The sequence below is a fragment of the Lipotes vexillifer genome, unplaced genomic scaffold (genome assembly GCF_000442215.2).
Source record: "Lipotes vexillifer unplaced genomic scaffold, Lipotes_vexillifer_v1.1 scaffold591, whole genome shotgun sequence".
Taxonomy (NCBI): Eukaryota; Metazoa; Chordata; class Mammalia; order Artiodactyla; family Lipotidae; genus Lipotes; species Lipotes vexillifer.
Genome location: NW_006791954.1, coordinates 644723 through 662092, shown reverse-complemented (window position 1 = coordinate 662092; position 17370 = coordinate 644723). Strand labels below are relative to the sequence as shown.

The 17370-nt window shown below is 48.8% G+C and overlaps 1 protein-coding gene across 1 annotated transcript in view; it reads left to right on the top strand.

Moving 5' to 3' along the window:
• The first annotated feature begins 406 nt into the window (after positions 1 to 406).
• Positions 407 to 17370, top strand: part of ACSF2 (acyl-CoA synthetase family member 2) — a 29205-nt gene continuing 12241 nt past the window's right edge. Inside the window, exons 1-4 of the mRNA XM_007465058.1 lie at positions 407 to 606; positions 16059 to 16254; positions 16631 to 16759; positions 17002 to 17055. Coding sequence (XP_007465120.1) covers positions 497 to 606; positions 16059 to 16254; positions 16631 to 16759; positions 17002 to 17055 — 489 coding nt within the window. The 5' untranslated portion in view covers positions 407 to 496. The remainder of the gene's footprint in view (positions 607 to 16058; positions 16255 to 16630; positions 16760 to 17001; positions 17056 to 17370) is intronic.

Here is a 17370-nt window from a genome sequence, read left to right as displayed (position 1 = left end):
AACCCGCGTGGGGGCGGGGGCAACACGTGACCCGCGCGCCAACACCGCTCGGGGGATGGCCGCGTCTGGCGTCGCCGCGCCGCGCCGCTGGCTCCCCCTCTACGAAATCAACACGCTCTTGCGCCCCCAAACCCAAGCCCCTGGTGGTTGGGAAGGGAGCCCTGCCTTGGGCTGCGGGCCGGGGACGTCGGATCCAGAAGGAAACCAGGGCCATTTTAAGAGGGTGGGAGGCGGAGGGCGGCGGGTCCAGGGGAAGGTGACCCGCGCGCTTTCTCTTCCTCCAAGCCTCGCAGGCCTCGCCTCGCCTCGCCTCGCCCCGCCCCGCCCCGCCCCGCCCCGCCCCGCCCCGCCCGGCCGGCACCTAGTCTTCCGCAACCCATAGGCAGAGGCGATCCTCCCGCCTCCCCGCCCGCTCCGCGCTCGCCCCGCCTCAGCGCACTAAAAGTTTCCTCGGGTCCGGACGCGGGCGTCGCGAGCCTTGGCTGTCTACGTCGGGATGCTGCGCGTCGGGAGGCTGTGCGCCCGGAGCCCGGGGGTGCTGGGGGCCCGGGTCGGCCTCTCCCGGGTTTGGCAGGAAGTGGGGTTGTGGGGCGTCCGTCCCCTCAGGTACGCGGCCTGGGAGGAGAGGGACGGGCCCCGTCCCCCGGAGGGGATCTTGGGGGTCCTGCGGAACCTCGCTGGGGGCCGATCGCGCTCGGGCTGGGAGGCCCGCGGCTGCCCCACCTCCGGGCGGCACACGCGGGAGAGTAGGTACCCCGCACCTGGCACCTAGGCAACAGGAAATGCTGGCCTGGCCCACGCAGACTGGGGCTGCGGCTGGTGGCTGGCAGGGACCGTGCACTGACTCTGGGCTCTGGTCTGGGACTTTAGGTTCGTCCATTCGCGGGCACACTGATGGCCAGAAGTGGGAGCCTTTAGCAGTCTGTCCCAAGGGGGAAGGGCAGGGGCAAGGCCTGTACTCTGTCCCCAGGACACTGCCTCTGAGCTGGACCCCTTGCAGGGATAAACTTGGGGCTCTTCCACCCGGTGTTGTCCACCCTAGGCCACTAAGCTCAGCAGTCTCCCCTCTCCTCAAACACCGCTTGGCTCCTTGCTACTTACCGGGCCTGTTTTCTTCTGTCCTCAGTGCAGAGGGTGGGATGGGGGCTGGCAGGTGGAGGATGTGTTTCCAAGTAGTTTTGCTGCCTCTACAGCAACAGAGTAAGTAATGTTACCTCCCTGTAAGATAACAGATGTGAAAGTGTGTTGATTAAGCAGAGCTGGGCTCCCACTGATGTTATCAGTGGTGGCTTTTATCTTCAGCACCCAGCAGGGGGAGGCCTGGGCACCACTGAGCCTGCCCTGCCAGCCAGCTAGGCCAGGTACTAGGTCTGGGGTCAGGACACAGTTTTGGATGCCAGGTGGAGTGTAGGTCTGGGCATGGAAAAGTGACAAGAGTTCTCTGAGAGAACTGCTTGGTTAAAAAAAAAAAACGAATGAAGTCGGAGGGAGATGCAAACTCCTCCTCTTTGGCTAGAACTCCCAGATCACAACGTTTTGAACTTGCTGGTTTCTGAAGATAGAAAGCATGCAGTGCTTTCAGATCACTAGGCTTAATTTTCTGGGAAAACCCAGTGGCTCAGGGCAGGTCAGCAGATGGGATTCTGATGAAGAAAACGGTTCTCACCATTTCCCCACCAGGGAAGTCCCCTGACCTTTGACTTTTTATGTGTAAACAAAGCAGGTCTCTTACATGCTACAGGCCTACAATTGCAGAGTTAGGGGCACCAGGCCTCAGAGAAATTCTGACTCTGTCAGGGGGAGATCCATGTGTCCAGAGGAAAGATTTCCTGAGCATTTGGCCTAATTCCCTCCCATTCCCGCCACTCCCTTGTGCTTGAGACCTTACCTACTGACTATGATGGTTTGACCTGATTTTGCGCCTACTTTGTCCTTAAGAAGCCCTCAAGAGTCTCAAGCATTCAACAGATGTTCCTGAGAACGTACGTCACGTCAAGCACAGGGCGGGTATTGTGGTTATGAAAGCCAGAGAACGCAGTCCTCGGGGAACTTGTAGTCTAGTGAGGGAGAAGATAAGTCAAGACGATCGCTATTCAGTGTTCTAGGTGCCATTAGCGGAAAGCTCCTGGACTTCTGTCCTCTGCTCTTTCTGACCTGGTCACATACAGCCTGCTTTCTTGCTGACAAACACCCCATGCCTGTTACCTATCAGATCCCCAGTTCTGTCTGTTAAGAAAAAGCAAGAACTTTGAAGCCAGACTGCTTTGGGTTATAGCCCTCCACCTACCTGCTGCGTGACCTTGAGTATGTTACCTAACCGTGGAGTTTGTCACTAATGCTACCTACATGCTGGATTGACAAAGGCTTGCTCTTCTCAGCCTTTGCTTTGGGGCAGAGTTGGTACCTGAGAACCTCCAAATGGGGTCTGGGTAGGAATTTCAAGTGATTTGAAGGTAGGAGAGGATTCCCTCCTCAGTGGCCTCTTGATTGCACCTGGTTCTCTTCTGGCCAGTTACCAAGATGTCAGCCTCTGCCCAGCCCTAAATCTAGCCCCTGGATCTTCTGGACATTCCCCTATCCATCAAAGTCAGGGTTGTCCACAGCCTTTTTCCCCAGAAGGAAAGAAGCTGCCCATTGCTCTACAGACCTCCTGAACCACCAACCCCTTCCCCTTGTCCACACAGCCCCATACCCAGGGAAGGCAGATAGTCTAGTTTGGAGCTTCAGGGAGCCTAGGAGGGCAGAATCCAATGCTGATTCCTGATGAAGCTCCAATAAGCAGGCTTCCTTCAGACCTCTAACACTGGCCTGGGGCTGCCAGTGAGGCAGCTGCACCCAGGGTGTTGGGAACAGTCAGAGCTGGGAAAGACAGAGAGAGCCGTGGCTCAAGCCTCTCAGAATCAGGTGTGACCCTCAGAGCGGGGGCTCCAGTGAGTCAGTGCTGATGGTTGGTGCAAGGGCATGGGTGGGCTTCATGGACCACCCTCCAGAGGGATGGCTATAATCCGGTGGGACCAGTACTGGAAACTATAAAATGATGTCCCTATATGAGGGGATTATATTAAGCTAGGAAGTGTTTTGGGTAGAAATCACAATAGAAAAATAGACCCTTCCCATAATCTACCAAAGATGATTAACAAGGGATTTGGTAATGATGTCCTTACTCACTACTCCAGTCTAAATGTAATAATAGAAAATAAACTATAAATTTGGACATTGTAATCAGTGACTGGTACACATTGGTTTTAGTTACCTCTCCTGCCTTGCACACAGTAGGTATGCAATCTACTGTAGAGGGTGCAGTGGGGGATACAAGGATGCATGAACTTCCAGTGGCTTCTTTGCCAGAAAGGGATCTGCAGGGGAGGATTATAGACCCAGTGATTCAAGGCAGTAAGGATGCTATACCAGGAGAGTGTCAATCAAAGCAGGGAAGAATCTGATAGGTGGGAATGGGATTAGGTAAGACTTCCTAAAGAGGCTGGAATTTGAGCCTGATCCCTCCAATGATAGGTCTGTGGTTTGAAGGATGAAGGCTGTATACTTCTATTGATATAAACTCTTGCTTGTGCTTGAACTCTTCTGAACCCTGCATATGAAGCCCTCCTAACATCTCCCACATTATTTATTTATTCAGTCTACAGACAAAGACTTTGGAGCCAGACAGATCTAAGTTCAAAAGAACCACTTTCTAGCTGGTAGCTTTGGCACTAAGTTAAACTTGAGACTTTTGTTATGTGTAAATAGTGTTGTCTTGAGAGTGAGAGTTAAATGAGGTCGCGTAAGAAAATTCTTACCCACAGCCTGGTGCTAATGATTTATGAGACAGGAAGTACTTATGTAACAATGGCTTTGCACATTCCTACAATGACCCCAAGACCCACAGTTTAGAGCCTTGTCTGGAGAGTAGGAGGAAGACCGTTCTGGCAGAGGCAACTGCTTAAACCAAGCTGGGGCTGCTCTGGTTGTGTTGACAGACCCATCCGTGATTACGCTGAGTGTTGGGATAAAGGACTGCTTTTCTTCCCCCCCCTGATCAAACCAAAGTACAGGATGTAATTTCATCTCTTAAAGGGGCCTTGCTAGAGGAGTGTCCTGATAAATGATAGGAACCAATAATTCTGCCAGGGGCCTCTCCCTTCAGAAATAAACAAGCTGTTTTTCTACCTTAGGAATCATGTCTGTGAATCTCATTGGCATGCATGTATTTCTCACTTTGGGAGCTGAATGACAGGAAAGCAAGCCCAGTCCGACCAGTATGGCTTTAGGCAAGTCCCTCAACCTCTCCGGACCTTGGTTTCTTTGTAATATAGGCCACTTGGACAAGAAGCACTCTGCAGTATTTCTGTGGACATTCTGTGATTCCTAAGGAGGCTGGGCTTTGAGACTTGGATCCCTGAATCCAAGAGGGCTGTGGTCGAAGTAGGAAGCCTTCATACTTGTATGAAAGCTTACTTATGCTTAAACCCTTATGAACTCTTCCTAACCTCTGGACTCTCTCGTTTTCTCTAGTCCTCTATGAGTGAACAGAAAACATTGAGGGTTTTGACCCTAGAAAGCTAAGAGCTAAACCTTGTATGTACCTTAGTGATGCCATCAAGGGCAGGTGTTCTGAATCAGCCTCCACCCCTGGCTCCTGTGTACTTTCCGCATGAGCCCCAAACAGTGGCCCAAGGGAAAATATGCAGCATGGATGCCTCCTAACCCCAAGTATTTCAGGCCCTCTGTCTTCTTGAGTTTACTGGACTCAAATAATAATTTCCTGTTTACTTTCTCTGCATGTACAAAAACACATATACACCATCAGTTTTATTAGAGCTAAAAATGGAAGCTTCGGGCTTCCCTGGTGGCGCAGTGGTTGAGAGTCCGCCTGCCGATGCAGGGGACATGGGTTCGTGTCCCGGTTCGGGAGGATCCCACGTGCCGCAGAGTGGCTGGGCCCGTGAGCCATGGCCGCTGAGCCTGTGCATCCGGAGCCTGTGCTCCGCAACGGGAAAGGCCACAACGGTGAGAGGCCCGCGTACCGCAAAAAAAAAAAAAAAGGAAGCTTCCACCAATACAGAATGCCTTGCTGAAAATCTTCATTGTAGCTCTTACCACTTGGGGGTTCTTCATAGTCTGTGTTCTTTGTAAGCTGTGGACTCCTTCAGGAAGGTTATGTTGGGTGATGGAAAGATCATGGGACTTTATGGTATAATTACAGACAGTAAAATGCACAAATCTTAGTTGTGCAGTTTGATGAATATTAACAAATGTATTCACCCATTACTCAACACCCCAAGATACAGAACTTGTCTATTGCTCTAAAACAGTGCTGTTCAGTAGAAATATACTGTGAGCCACATGTGGAATCTTATGTTTTCTAGTAGCCATATTAAAGTAATAAGAAATAGGCAATAAGTTTAATGATATATTTTCTTTAACTTAGTAGAGCCAAAATATCATTTCAGCATGTAATCAATCTTTTAAAAATTGCTAAGGAGGTATTTTATATTCTTTATTTCATAAAGTCTTCCAAATCTGGTGTGTATTTAACACTTACAGAACTCTTCAATTCAGACTAGCCATGCTTCAAGTGTTCCAGAGCCACATGTGACTAGGCTACCATATAGACAGCACAGTTCTAGAAATTTCTCTAGTGCCCCTTTCCAGTCAATTCCCTTCCCCAACTAGAGACTATCACTGTTCTGATTTCTAATCTCCATAGATTAATTTTGTCTATTCTTGACTCTCAGAGTATATACTCTTGTGTCTATCTTCTTTTGCTCAAAAATCAAGGGTTGCTTTTGGGAGGAGTGACCTATTAATCTTGACAAAAAATTCATGAAAGTGTGTGTTATAGACTGTTTAGTTTTTTGTTTTGTTTTCTTGTTGTTGTTTTTTTGCAGTACGCGGGCCTCTCACTGCTGTGGCCTCTCCCGTTGCGGAGCACAGGCTCCGGATGCGCAGGCTCAGCGGCCATGGCTCACGGGCCCAGCCGCTCCGCGGCATGTGGGATTCTCCCGGACCGGGGCACGAACCTGCGTCCCCTGCATTGGCAGGTGGACTCGCAACCACTGCGCCACCAGGGAAGCCCGAAAGTGTGCATTATACATTAAACAGTTTAGCTTTCCTTGATAACCACGGGGAAAAGGACGTGATCTCCTATGCTCAATATTTCACCTCTTGGGTGTGGCAGCATAAAGGCAAGCTGAGAGAGAAGTGGGGGCCTCAGAATAGGTCTAACAAATGCATCAAGGGGCTATCCCAGCAGAGAGTGATGGAGACGGTGTGGCTTCTAGGCCCACTGAACTGGGCAGCCCAGTTACACCTTGTGGTCCCCAATATTATATCATCTAAGAACTGGTTTTGTTTTTTATTTTTAATAGATTTATTTTATTTATTTTTGGCTGCGTTGGGTCTTCATTGCTGCGTGCGGGCTTTCTCTAGTTGTGGCGAGCGGGGACTACTCTTCGCTGCGGTGTGCGGGCTTCTCATTGTGGTGGCTTCTCTTGTTGCAGAACATGGGCTCTAGGCATGTGGGCTTCAGTAGTTGTGGCTCGTGGGCTTCAGGAGTTGTGGGTCACAGGCTCTAGAGCACAGGCTCAGTAGTTGTGGCTCACGGGCTTAGTTGCTCCGCAGCATGTGGGATCTTCCCGGACCAGGGCTCGAACCTGTGTCCCCTGCATTGGCAGGCAGATTCCTAATCACTGCGCCACCAGGGACGTCCCTTGAATAACTTTTCATGTGCTTATCTGCCACCTGTATATCCTCTTTGGTGACGTATCTCTTTATGTCTTTTGCTCATTTTCCAGTTGAATTTTTTTTTTTTAACTGTTGAGTTTTCAGAGTTCTTTATGCAATCTGGATACTAGTCCTTTGTCAGATATGTGGTTTGCAAATATTTTCTCCCATTCTGTATCTCATCTTTTTGTCCTCTTAATAGGGTCTTTCGCAGAGCGAAAAGTTTTGATTTTGATGAGGTCTGTTTATTAATTTTGTAGATCGTGCTTGTAGTGTCAAGTTTAAAAACTTTGCCTAGCCCTAGATCCTAAAGATTTTCTCCCATGTTGTTTTCTAAATGTTTCTAATGTTTTACATGCAGTCTGTGATCTATTTTGAGGTGGTGTTTTTTTTTTTTTCCCTAAGAGACTTAGGTCGAAATTCTTTTTTCATATATTTTATTTATTTATTTATTTATTTTTGGCTGTGTTGGGTGTTGGGTGCGCGGGCTTTCTCTAGTTGTGGAGAGCGGGGGCTACTCTTCGTTGCAGTGCGCGGGCTTCTCATTGCAGTGGCTTCTCTCGTTGTGGAGCACGGGCTGTAGGCGTGTGGGCTTCCGTAGTTGAGGCACATGGGCTCAGTAGTTGTGGCTCACGGGCTCTAGAGCACAGGCTCAGTAGTTGTGGCTCATGGGCTTAGTTGCTCTGTGGCATGTGGGATCTTCCCAGACCAGGGCTCGAACCCGTGTCCCCTGCATTGGCAGGCGGATTCTCAACCACTGAGCCACCAGGGAAGCCCCCGAAATTCTTATTTTTTGCTGAGGACCTTTTAATATCATAGTCATTCTTGTGCTCTTGGTGGCCACTGCACATTAAAATGGCCATCAGTTAAGAAAATGACCATTCACTAGTGCTCTTTGGGTTTTATTTGTCGCAACAGCTCCTTCATTTTCTTGAACACTAGTTGTATGTTGTAGCTGGTATAAATGTGTCACTCATCTTTGTGGGTACATAAAAATAACTTTATTTCAGGATAAAACAGTTATTACAGGTTAAAAGTTGTCCCCTCCAGCCCAAGCATCTGCCATCTCTACTCCCAGATTGACCACTAGCCTAGTGTCTTTCTGAAAATTAGGAAAAGGAGCCCCCCCTGACCCCTGCAAGAATGCAGCCCCATGGTGCGTGGATCAGTGAGCAGTACTTGGGCTGCTGGGTTAAATAATGAATCTTGGGGTGATGTGCAAGGGAGATGGAAGAGGAGGGCCTGCCTCTCATCTGCCATGAGCAAGAAGATGCGTTGGCACGTTTAGCTGGAGCTGTGTCTCACACAAGGGTGAATATGTTGACTGAGGACTGAGGCTTGCCCAAGAGGACAGCACACGAACTTCATGGGCAGCCTGCAGCCCTTCCTTTTAGTCTTGTTCTGGCCCTTAACACGACAGGTCCAGTGGGTCATTCTGTCTGTGCCAGGAAGTTGCTCTGTCTTTTGAACGTTGATGTACCCCTCTTAGGAGATCATCAAGCCTCTTGTATTTTTCTTCTTAAAAATTTCATATGGAAAAAAAAATTTTTAAGGCAATCACATGATCAAGTAACAAGCACCTGTGTACCTACTGCTCCAAATTAAAATATAGCCATACTTGTTACAGAAAATGATAAATAAAAGAAATCAAATATGGATCAAGCTGATGTCCCTTTTTTTTTTTTTTTTTTTGCGGTACGCGGGCCTCTCACTGTTGTGGCCTCTCCCATCGCGGAGCACAGGCTCCGGACGCGCAGGCTCAGCGGCCACGGCTCACGGGCCCAGCCGCTCCGCGGCATGTGGGACCTTCCCAGACCGGGGCACGAACCCGCGTCCCCTGCGTCGGCAGGCGGACTCTCAACCACTGCGCCACCAGGGAAGCCCTGATGTCCCTTTTTTAAGTCTCCTTCAGCCCACCCCTCACCAGAGAGCCACTGTCATAAATTTAACGTATGTTGTATCAGAGCAAGGTTTTTGCTTTTAACATGTCTCTGAATCCATAAACAGAATATCATATAATTTTTAAAACGCTTAGAATCCTATCAAGCAAGTAATAAGCACTCTTAGTTTTTTGTGTGTGTCCACAAACAATACTTATGCTTTTATAATTTTAGCAAAAATTATATCACTGTGCCCTTCTTTTTTCACCCAACAGTATATTTTTGAGATCTGTTTATACTGACACCTATAGATCTAGATTATTCTTTTCAGCATCACAGGGGAGATGCTCACTGTTCTCTCTCCTCCTTCAGTTCACTACCCTGCCGGAGATTTATCCATCTCTGCCCTTCCCCACTGAGCGTGCCCATCTTTTTCATAAATCATAATCATTACACTCCTGACTTGTCATTAAAAGTCTCTACAGACATTATTGGAAATTACGCTGTCAAGTAGATAGTTATCAGTTGGATCCTAGTTTCCTGCTGGAGCAAGGCCAAAGCCTTGCCTCCAGTAGGCCATATTCTAAATAGTAAGCAATGTGCCCTGAGATGCTCTGTGCTCCTGTACATGGGGATCATGCATCCATGTAGGAAACGGGTTGGCTGGGCCAGCAGTCACAGGGTACCAGGAACTGCACAGAGGGCACAAAACTGCTTTCTCATATATTGGAACTCCCAGAAAGGAAAATTCTGCTACATTCAAAATTGAGCTTATTTCTTTTCTTGAGTAATTTCTAAGATGGAGATCACAAACAGATGTGTTTGCTTGGCTTTCCCAGCATTATTTATTAATGTATGTATGTATTTTAAAAAAAAATTTTTTTTAACAGGAGTATTTATTTATTTATTTATTTTAAAATTTATTTATTTATTTTGGGCTGTGTTGGGTCTTCGTTTTTGTGCAAGGGCTTTCTCTAGTTGCTGCGAGCGGGGGCCACTCTTCATCGCGATGCGCGGGCCTCTCACCATCACGACCTCTCTTGTTGCGGAGCACAGGCTCCAGACGCACAGGCTCAGTAGTTGTGGCTCATGGGCCTAGTTGCTCCGTGGCATGTGGGATCTTCCCAGACCAGGGCTCGAACTCGTGTGCCCTGCATTGGCAGGCAGACTCTCAACCACTACGCCACCAGGGAAGCCCTGTATGCATGTATTTTGCACAGAAGCGTTACATGCTGCTTTTATTTTTCGACAGGATGGTAAATAGATGCCACAGTCTATTGCTAAATTTAGTTTATGAATTGTGTTTCTATCAACACTGGCTTAAGCCCTAGAATCTAGGGTCTTCTTTTTAACTTTGTATTGAACTATAACATAGATTCAGGAAAGTACATATATTTTATATGCTCGCTTGATGAAGTTTTGATAAACTGAACACACCCATACAACCAGCACCCAGCTGGCCGCTCTCTTGATTTCTAACAGCATAGCTAGGTTTTGCCTGTTTTGTACATATAAATGGAATCAGACAGTATACACCTTTTTCTCTCTGGCTTCTTTCATTTAACATTTTTTAATGAGTTTCATTCATATTGTTGGGTGTAGCCATAGTTCATTTGCTCTCATTGCTATATAATATTGCAAATAATAAATCACTGTTTATCTACTCTGCTGTTTATGAGTATTTGGGTAGTTTCCATATTGGAAATAATGCAAATATCCTGTCTTTTGGTGAGCACATGTATGATTTCTCTTGGCTGAATACCTAGGAATAGAATTTTGTGCATTATTTTTAAAAGTGTACAATTTGATCATTTTTAGTGTGTTTATGAATATGTGCAACCCCTACCCTTAGCTATCACCTCTCTATCCTCCCATCCCCTCTGCCCGGTGCAGCCACTTACTCTACTCTCTGTCTCCACAGATGTGCCTAACCGTAACACTTCACATAACTGGAATTATGCAATATGTGATTTTCTGTGTCTGGCTTCTTTCACTTACCACAATATCTTTAAGGTTCATCCATGTTGTAGCATGTATCAGTACTTTATTCCTTTTTATGGTCAAATAATATTCCATTGAAGAGATATTCACCATTTTGTTTATTTATCCATTACTGAATATTTGGGTTGTTTTCACCTTTTGGCTATTGTGAGTAGTACTGCTATGAACATTTGTGTACAAATTTTGATTTTTTAAAGAATTACCATTGATTTTTTTTTTTAATTAAGACAAATTTTATTTATTTATTTATTTTTGGCTGCATTGTGTCTTCGTTGCTGTGCGCGGGCTTTCTCTAGTTGCATCGAGTAAGGGCTACTCTTCATTGCAGCATGTGGGCTTCTCATTGTGGTGGCTTCTCTTGTTGAGGAGCACGGGCTCTAGGCACCCGGCTTTCAGTAGTTGTGGCACGCGGGCTCAGTAGTTGTGGCGCAGGGGCTTAGTTGCTCCGTGGCATTTGGGATCTTCCCGGACCAGGGATCCACCCCCTGTCCCCTGCATTGGCAGGTGGATTCTTAACCACTGAGCCACCAGGGAAGTCCCTGTGTACAAATCTTTGAACACTTGTTTTCACTTCTTTTGGGTATATGCCTAGGAGTAGAATTGTCAGGTCAAATGTTAACTCTATGTTTAAGTCTTTGGAGAACCACCAAACTGTTTTCCACAGCAGCTGCACCATTTTACATTCCCATCAACAGCGCATAAGAGTTCCTATTCCTGGGCTTCCCTGGTGGCGCAGTGGTTGAGAGTCCGCCTGCCGATGCAGGGGACACGGGCTCGTGCCCCGGTCCGGGAAGATCCCACATGCCGCGGAGCGGCTAGGCCCGTGGGCCATGGCCGCTGAGCATGTGCATCTGGAGCCTGTGCTCCGCAACGGAAAAAAAGTTTCAGTTCCTCCACATGCTTACCAACACTTGATATTTTGGTTTTTTGTTTACAGCCTTCCTAGTGGGCGTGAAGTTGTGGTATTTCGTTGTGGTTTTAATTTGCATTTCATGTGCTTGTTGGCCATTCATATATCTTCTTTGGAAAAAAAGTCTATTCAAGTTGTTTGCTTATTTTTAATTGGGTTATGTGCATTATTTATGATTCATTCATTTGGTCATTCATTTGAGCACTTCTTACATTCCAGGCCCTGTGAAGCACTGAGGATAAAACAGTGAACACATTAGTTGCCCAAGATGAAAGGTCAAAAGAATTATTTTTTAAAAAAATCCTTGTTTCCTGACTTCTCTTATGAAATCAGATCTGGCAGCAGATCCGGGCCTGAATTTTCACAGGCCCATTCTCTGTGGACACCTTTAGGTGGGGCTGTGCCTTGTCTCCCTCCCAGCTCCCACCTGGTTGACTCACTCCCACCTGGCGTTTTATAATACCCGGCGCACGTAGCTAAAGGCTTACTCTAGTTGTTCGAGTTGGTAGCAGCTGGGACTCCTGGCGGTCCTGCTCCAACTCCTTAAACTTTCCACAAACAAGCAAACAACTTTTCCTGAAACCAAATCTCTGTATTGTCTTTTTCAGGTTTAAATGGGGGGTATCTGCCACTTTGTTTAAGAGTAGGAAAAGAAGAGGCCACCCTTCTTGACCAAGGCGTTTGGGTGTGTCTGAGGAAGGAGGGAAGTTGAATCAGTGGTGTTTGCACTCCGTCTTTCAAAACGATGCGTGGTTCTTAAGTTTATGAGCAAATTGCATTGATATGTGTTTCTAGAACTCTTCAATCCTTTGAAGGAGCAACCTGTTTCCACCACAACCCTGCCCTACACAGTCCCAGTTTCTGGGGTTCAATCAATAAACAATTGTGGGAAAATAAAATTGAGATTAGACAATCTCTGTTGATCAGATAGGGACTAAATCCAGAGCCTAATGAAGAGAATTACCCATCCCATCCTTTCTCCCTGGATTGGGCTGGCAAGGCTGTAATGCTGGGGCAGTGGTACTGAACGCTCCACTTCGGGCTCAGCTATTTACCAGCTGCGTAGCCCACTTTGCCTCTTTGCACTTCAGTTTCCTTACCTGCACAATGAGAGTTCATAATTCCCACCTGTGTTTTTCAGAATTGGCTTAGTGTGTATCACAAAAATCCCCTCTCACCGTGGTTTTAGGAGATGGGAGTTTCTTCTTCTGGGAGTGGCCAGTCTGGCCGGCATGGTACAGCCTGCTGTCAGGCTCCAGGCCCTTCTGTCTGTTGCTCTGTGGTGCCCAAGCTCATCATGTGGTCCAAGAGAACTGTCATGGGCAGCATTACAGCCAGTGGGAAAGAAAAAAAGATGTGCTTCTCTTTAAGGGTTCTTCTCAGAACCTGCACACACGACCTCTCCTTAAATCCCCTTGGCCAGAACTTTATTCTTGGACCAGACCACCTGCTGGGGAAGCTTGGAAATGTGGTCTCTATTCCACCTGGTCATAGCCAGGTGAACATCTGAGGGTGTATTATTAAGGGAGAAGGGGCTACTGGGAGTCTCTCTCATACCATCTGTCGGAGCCACCATGAAGATAAAGGAGGTAATACACAGGGCAATTGAACTGCATTTGCGGGGGGGGGCACATTAATCAACCTGTTGATTTGCCAACTAGACACTGCAAGAAGCCGCTGAAAACCATAGTGAATGTGTAGAAAATCAGATTCCAAACAAAATAGGACTCCGGGTCATTTTGAGAATAAGAGGGTCCATGTTGTCAGGCAGATCCCCCCACTCCCCACCTTTAATGATTTGTTGACAATGTGACCATTAAACTGGCTGAGATCTGTATTTCTCTGCCTTCTAATCCAGAGGCTGGGCTGCTGGGAAGTGGCCTGCCGGGCTTTCAAGGGCAGTGGTAAGCCACTGAACGCAAAAAATGTTTATAGTTAGGATTCACCAGTTGTAAGCAATAGAAACCAAACTCGGACTGGCTTAAATTTGTTTGTTTGTTCATATTTTAGATTACATATATAAGTGAGATCATGCAGTATTAATCTTTCTGTGTCTGGCTTATTTCCCTTAAGCATAATATCCTTTAGGTTCATCCATGTTGTCGCAAATGGAGTTCAGCTTTCCCCTCCCCGACCCCCAGACTGGCTTAAATTGAAAGAGGGAATTTATTGACTGTTGACAGTGAAAAGTCCAGAGGTAGGTAGGCTTAACACGTGACTGGGTCTAGGTGTTCGACAATCGCAAGATTAAGTCTGTCACTGGGTCTTCCTGTCTCTGTCTCTGTCTCTCTTTGTCTCTCTGTCTCTTTCCATCTCTCCTACTTTCCTCTGTGTTGGCTTTCTTCTTAAGCAGGTTTTCTCCACATGCTTGCTCTCGCGACTATCACTTTGGCAAACCCAAAGAAAAGAGCATATCTGTTTCCCAGTGGGCAGAAATGGATGCCCTCCACAGTATGCCTGTGAGTGAAGGATCTGGGTACACAGTCTCTCTTGAGGGGTGTCATGGTGACCACAGGGAACTACCTTAGTAGTTCTTTAGGCTTGGCAACCTGAGTGTGGGCTGCTGGCAGGGCTTCAGAGGCCTGTGACACCTGGCTGTTTTCTACTCCAGCACACCTGAGGGAACCACCTGGCTTAGGTGGCTGGCTACAACCCTTTGAGAAGATTGCCCAGGTAGGTAAATAGCATCCCCTTGAGGATAACCACTGATCCAAGTCCTCAAACTTTATAGGTGGGGAAGCTGAGGCCTAGAGAGACGAAGACACAGGTATCTGAACTTGGATTCTCTTGAGAGCAAGGACTTGGGTGCTGGTGATTTATTTGTGATCCTAGGAAGTAGGAGTGAGGGAGTGCGGAGAGGAGACAAGAAGAGAAGTCAGTATGGGGTGTGTGCAGGCAACCAGGGTCTTCCCCCCGGGACTTGATGCCTCCCAGAACTGTCCAGCTAAGAAGGGGAGACTTGAGGGAGTCCCTGAGCAGACAGAACCACAAGGAACTGTCCCAGCAGCTGAAACCAGAGACGCACTGAGGAGACATGTCAAGGGACACCAAAGGTGTCTGTGACAGCCACCCACCCAGCTGGTGGTACACCTGGGACGAGACCTCAAGCCCCCAAATCCAGCCCAGTGCTCACTCGCTTCCCACACTGGGACCCGCCCTCCTGTGACATGAGGTCTCCTCACCCATTTACAGGGAAAACCAGTTTTGCTCCCCTCTGCCCTGCATACCGTATTCTTCCCAGAAATTCTCCCCCATAAGCCATAAGCGGTCAGTCAGTGAAAGCCAGGCTTGGTCTTTTCAGCTCAGCAGCTGCAGGACTGAATCATCAGGAAGGGTCCCTGGGGCCCACACCACCCAGTGGTGGCCCAGACGAGGCCTGGAAGGATCCTGGAAGGGTCCTGGAGCATGCCGTCTCTGATGAGAACAGGGTCTGAGGGCTACCACACTCCCACCTGGGCCTGGGTGGGAGCCCAGCAGCTGTCATCCAGGGCAGCGAAGTGGGCACGAGCAGCCCTAGGCCTGTGACACTTGGACTGCTGGGGACCTTTTCTCGTTTTTGCTTTTAAATAATTAATAGACTTTAGATAGTTATAGTAATTAATAGCTTTATTTTTAAATTTTTTTAAATGTAGATTTATTTAACTTATTTATTTGGTTGCACCAGGTCTCAGTTGCAGCAGGTGTGATCCTTAGTTGCGGCTCACGGGCTCCTTAGCTGCAGGTCACCAGCTCCTTAGTTGTGGCATGTGTGCTCCTTAGTTGTGGCTGGCGTGCTCCTTAGTTGTGGCATGTGAACTCTTAGTTGCGACATGCATGTGGGATTTAGTTCCCTGACCAGGGATCAAACCTGGGCCCCCTGCATTGGGAGCGCAGAGTCTTAAACACTGCGCCACCAGAGAAGTCCCCCTAAACAGTTTTAGAGTTACAGAATAACTGAGCAGATTGAACATAGAGTTCCTTATACCCACCCCCCACCCCACCCCGGCACAGTTTCCCTGATACTAACATTTGCATTAGTGTGGTACATTTGTTACAATTAGGGAACTAGTATGGTACGTTATTATTGACTATAGTCCATAGTACATTAAGGTTTAGTCCTTGCGTTAGGCTATTCTGTAGGTTTTGACAAATACCCAGGGGCCTTTTTACTAGGAGGAAGCAGCGTCTAGGATGAGGCCATTCCTAACCCACACAGGCTACCTCCCTGCTTAGTCAAATCAGCGTGATTGCCTTTAGTTTCCCTTTCCAGGGTTTTGGCACCAAGGCTCCAGGCCCCTGGCACTGAGTGGAAACTGGGGAGTAGGTTGGGGAAAAGAACCTTCCCTCTGATTAACGACAGGAAGTCAGCCTCCAGGTTTGATCTCCCAAGGACGAAGCAGGTCCTAAGTTAAGTGATGATGGTCCCTGGGGATGGGGCGGATCAGACAGTTTCTGGAGTATCCCGCACACATTGTAAGCAGCCTACCTCCCAGCGGGGTGTGCCAGCCTTTGTTGCCAGGACGTCTGGGTTGGTGCAGTTGAGCCCACAGCCCCTCTCCCCACAGTTCTGGAGAGATGGATCGCACCGCCACCCTGCCCGTCGGAGGCCTCAGCTATGTCCAGGGCCATACCACATTGCACCTTATTAACAAGACTGTGGGGCAATGCCTGGATGCCACAGCACAGAGGGTCCCGGACCGAGAGGCCTTGGTTGTCCACCACGAAAACATCAGGTTGACCTTTGCTCAGCTCAAGGAGGAGGTGGGTCCTGACTTTGAACCCTCAAAGTGGGTGGGTGCTGGCCCCCAGGCTGCCCTGGCTGGGTGGAGCAGCAAGGGTGGTGCCTAGCTGTGGGGCAGGGTGCTGGGGCTGCCTGAGAGCCCCAAGGGATGTCAGAAGAGGAGGGCAGGGCTGAGGCAGAGGTGGCCCAGGTGCCTCCTGCATCAGTCGTTCTTGGGACACTGGTTAACTATGCATGTTCCCAAGCCCCCTCCAGATCTGCTGAGGCCTAAGTATCTGCCTGTCCCTTGTTACCAGGTAGTTCTGATGTGAACCCCTGGGCCAAAGGTTAAGGGGCGAGTCATGGGCCCCTTTCTGCTCACCTGCATCTCACCCTTTTGCGTCCTGTTTATACCAGGTGGACAAAGCTGCTTCTGGGCTCCTGAGCACTGGCCTCCGCAAGGGTGACCGTCTGGGCATGTGGGGACCCAACTCTTACGCATGGGTACTCATGCAGCTGGCCACGGCCCAGGCAGGCATCATTCTGGTGAGGAGGGGCTTGCCTGGCACAGCTGGCTGTGGGGGGGGGGACATCATTCAGGGGAACCCCCTGGACCCTTGGCCCCAGAATCATACCAGTGCCTGGCTGGTTTCAGACCAGCTAGTGCTTTCTCCTGAAGCCCACCAAGGAAGCCTGAAGGTACGGGGTGCTGCCTCTGAGGGTGGAGGGGCAGTGAGAGGGACAGAGTCTGCCCAGGACACATGATGTACCCTCGCTGTCTCCACCAGGTGTCTGTGAACCCAGCCTACCAGGCTATGGAGGTGGAGTATGCCCTCAAGAAGGTAGGCCCATTCCTTGCCTTGGTGAGGGCGGGGGAGCCAGCTGGTGCCTGGCACAGGGGGCTTCCAGTTGTCATAGAGGGCTGACTGGGCTGGGGGGCCATGCTCAACTGAGTGACCCCCAGAGTCTGTCCTTCCTTAGACGGTGGGTGGGAAGAGTGGGTTGTTGGTCAGACAGGCTGGTGTGTGTGTGTTGGGGGTGGTGCATGTATGTATCGTGGTGGTGGTGTGTGTGGGCAAGAGAGCAACTGTTAGGGCGCCACCACATCCCCAGGCTGGGGCTTACTGCTGGCCATGGGGGGGCGCGCCCCCTCCTCA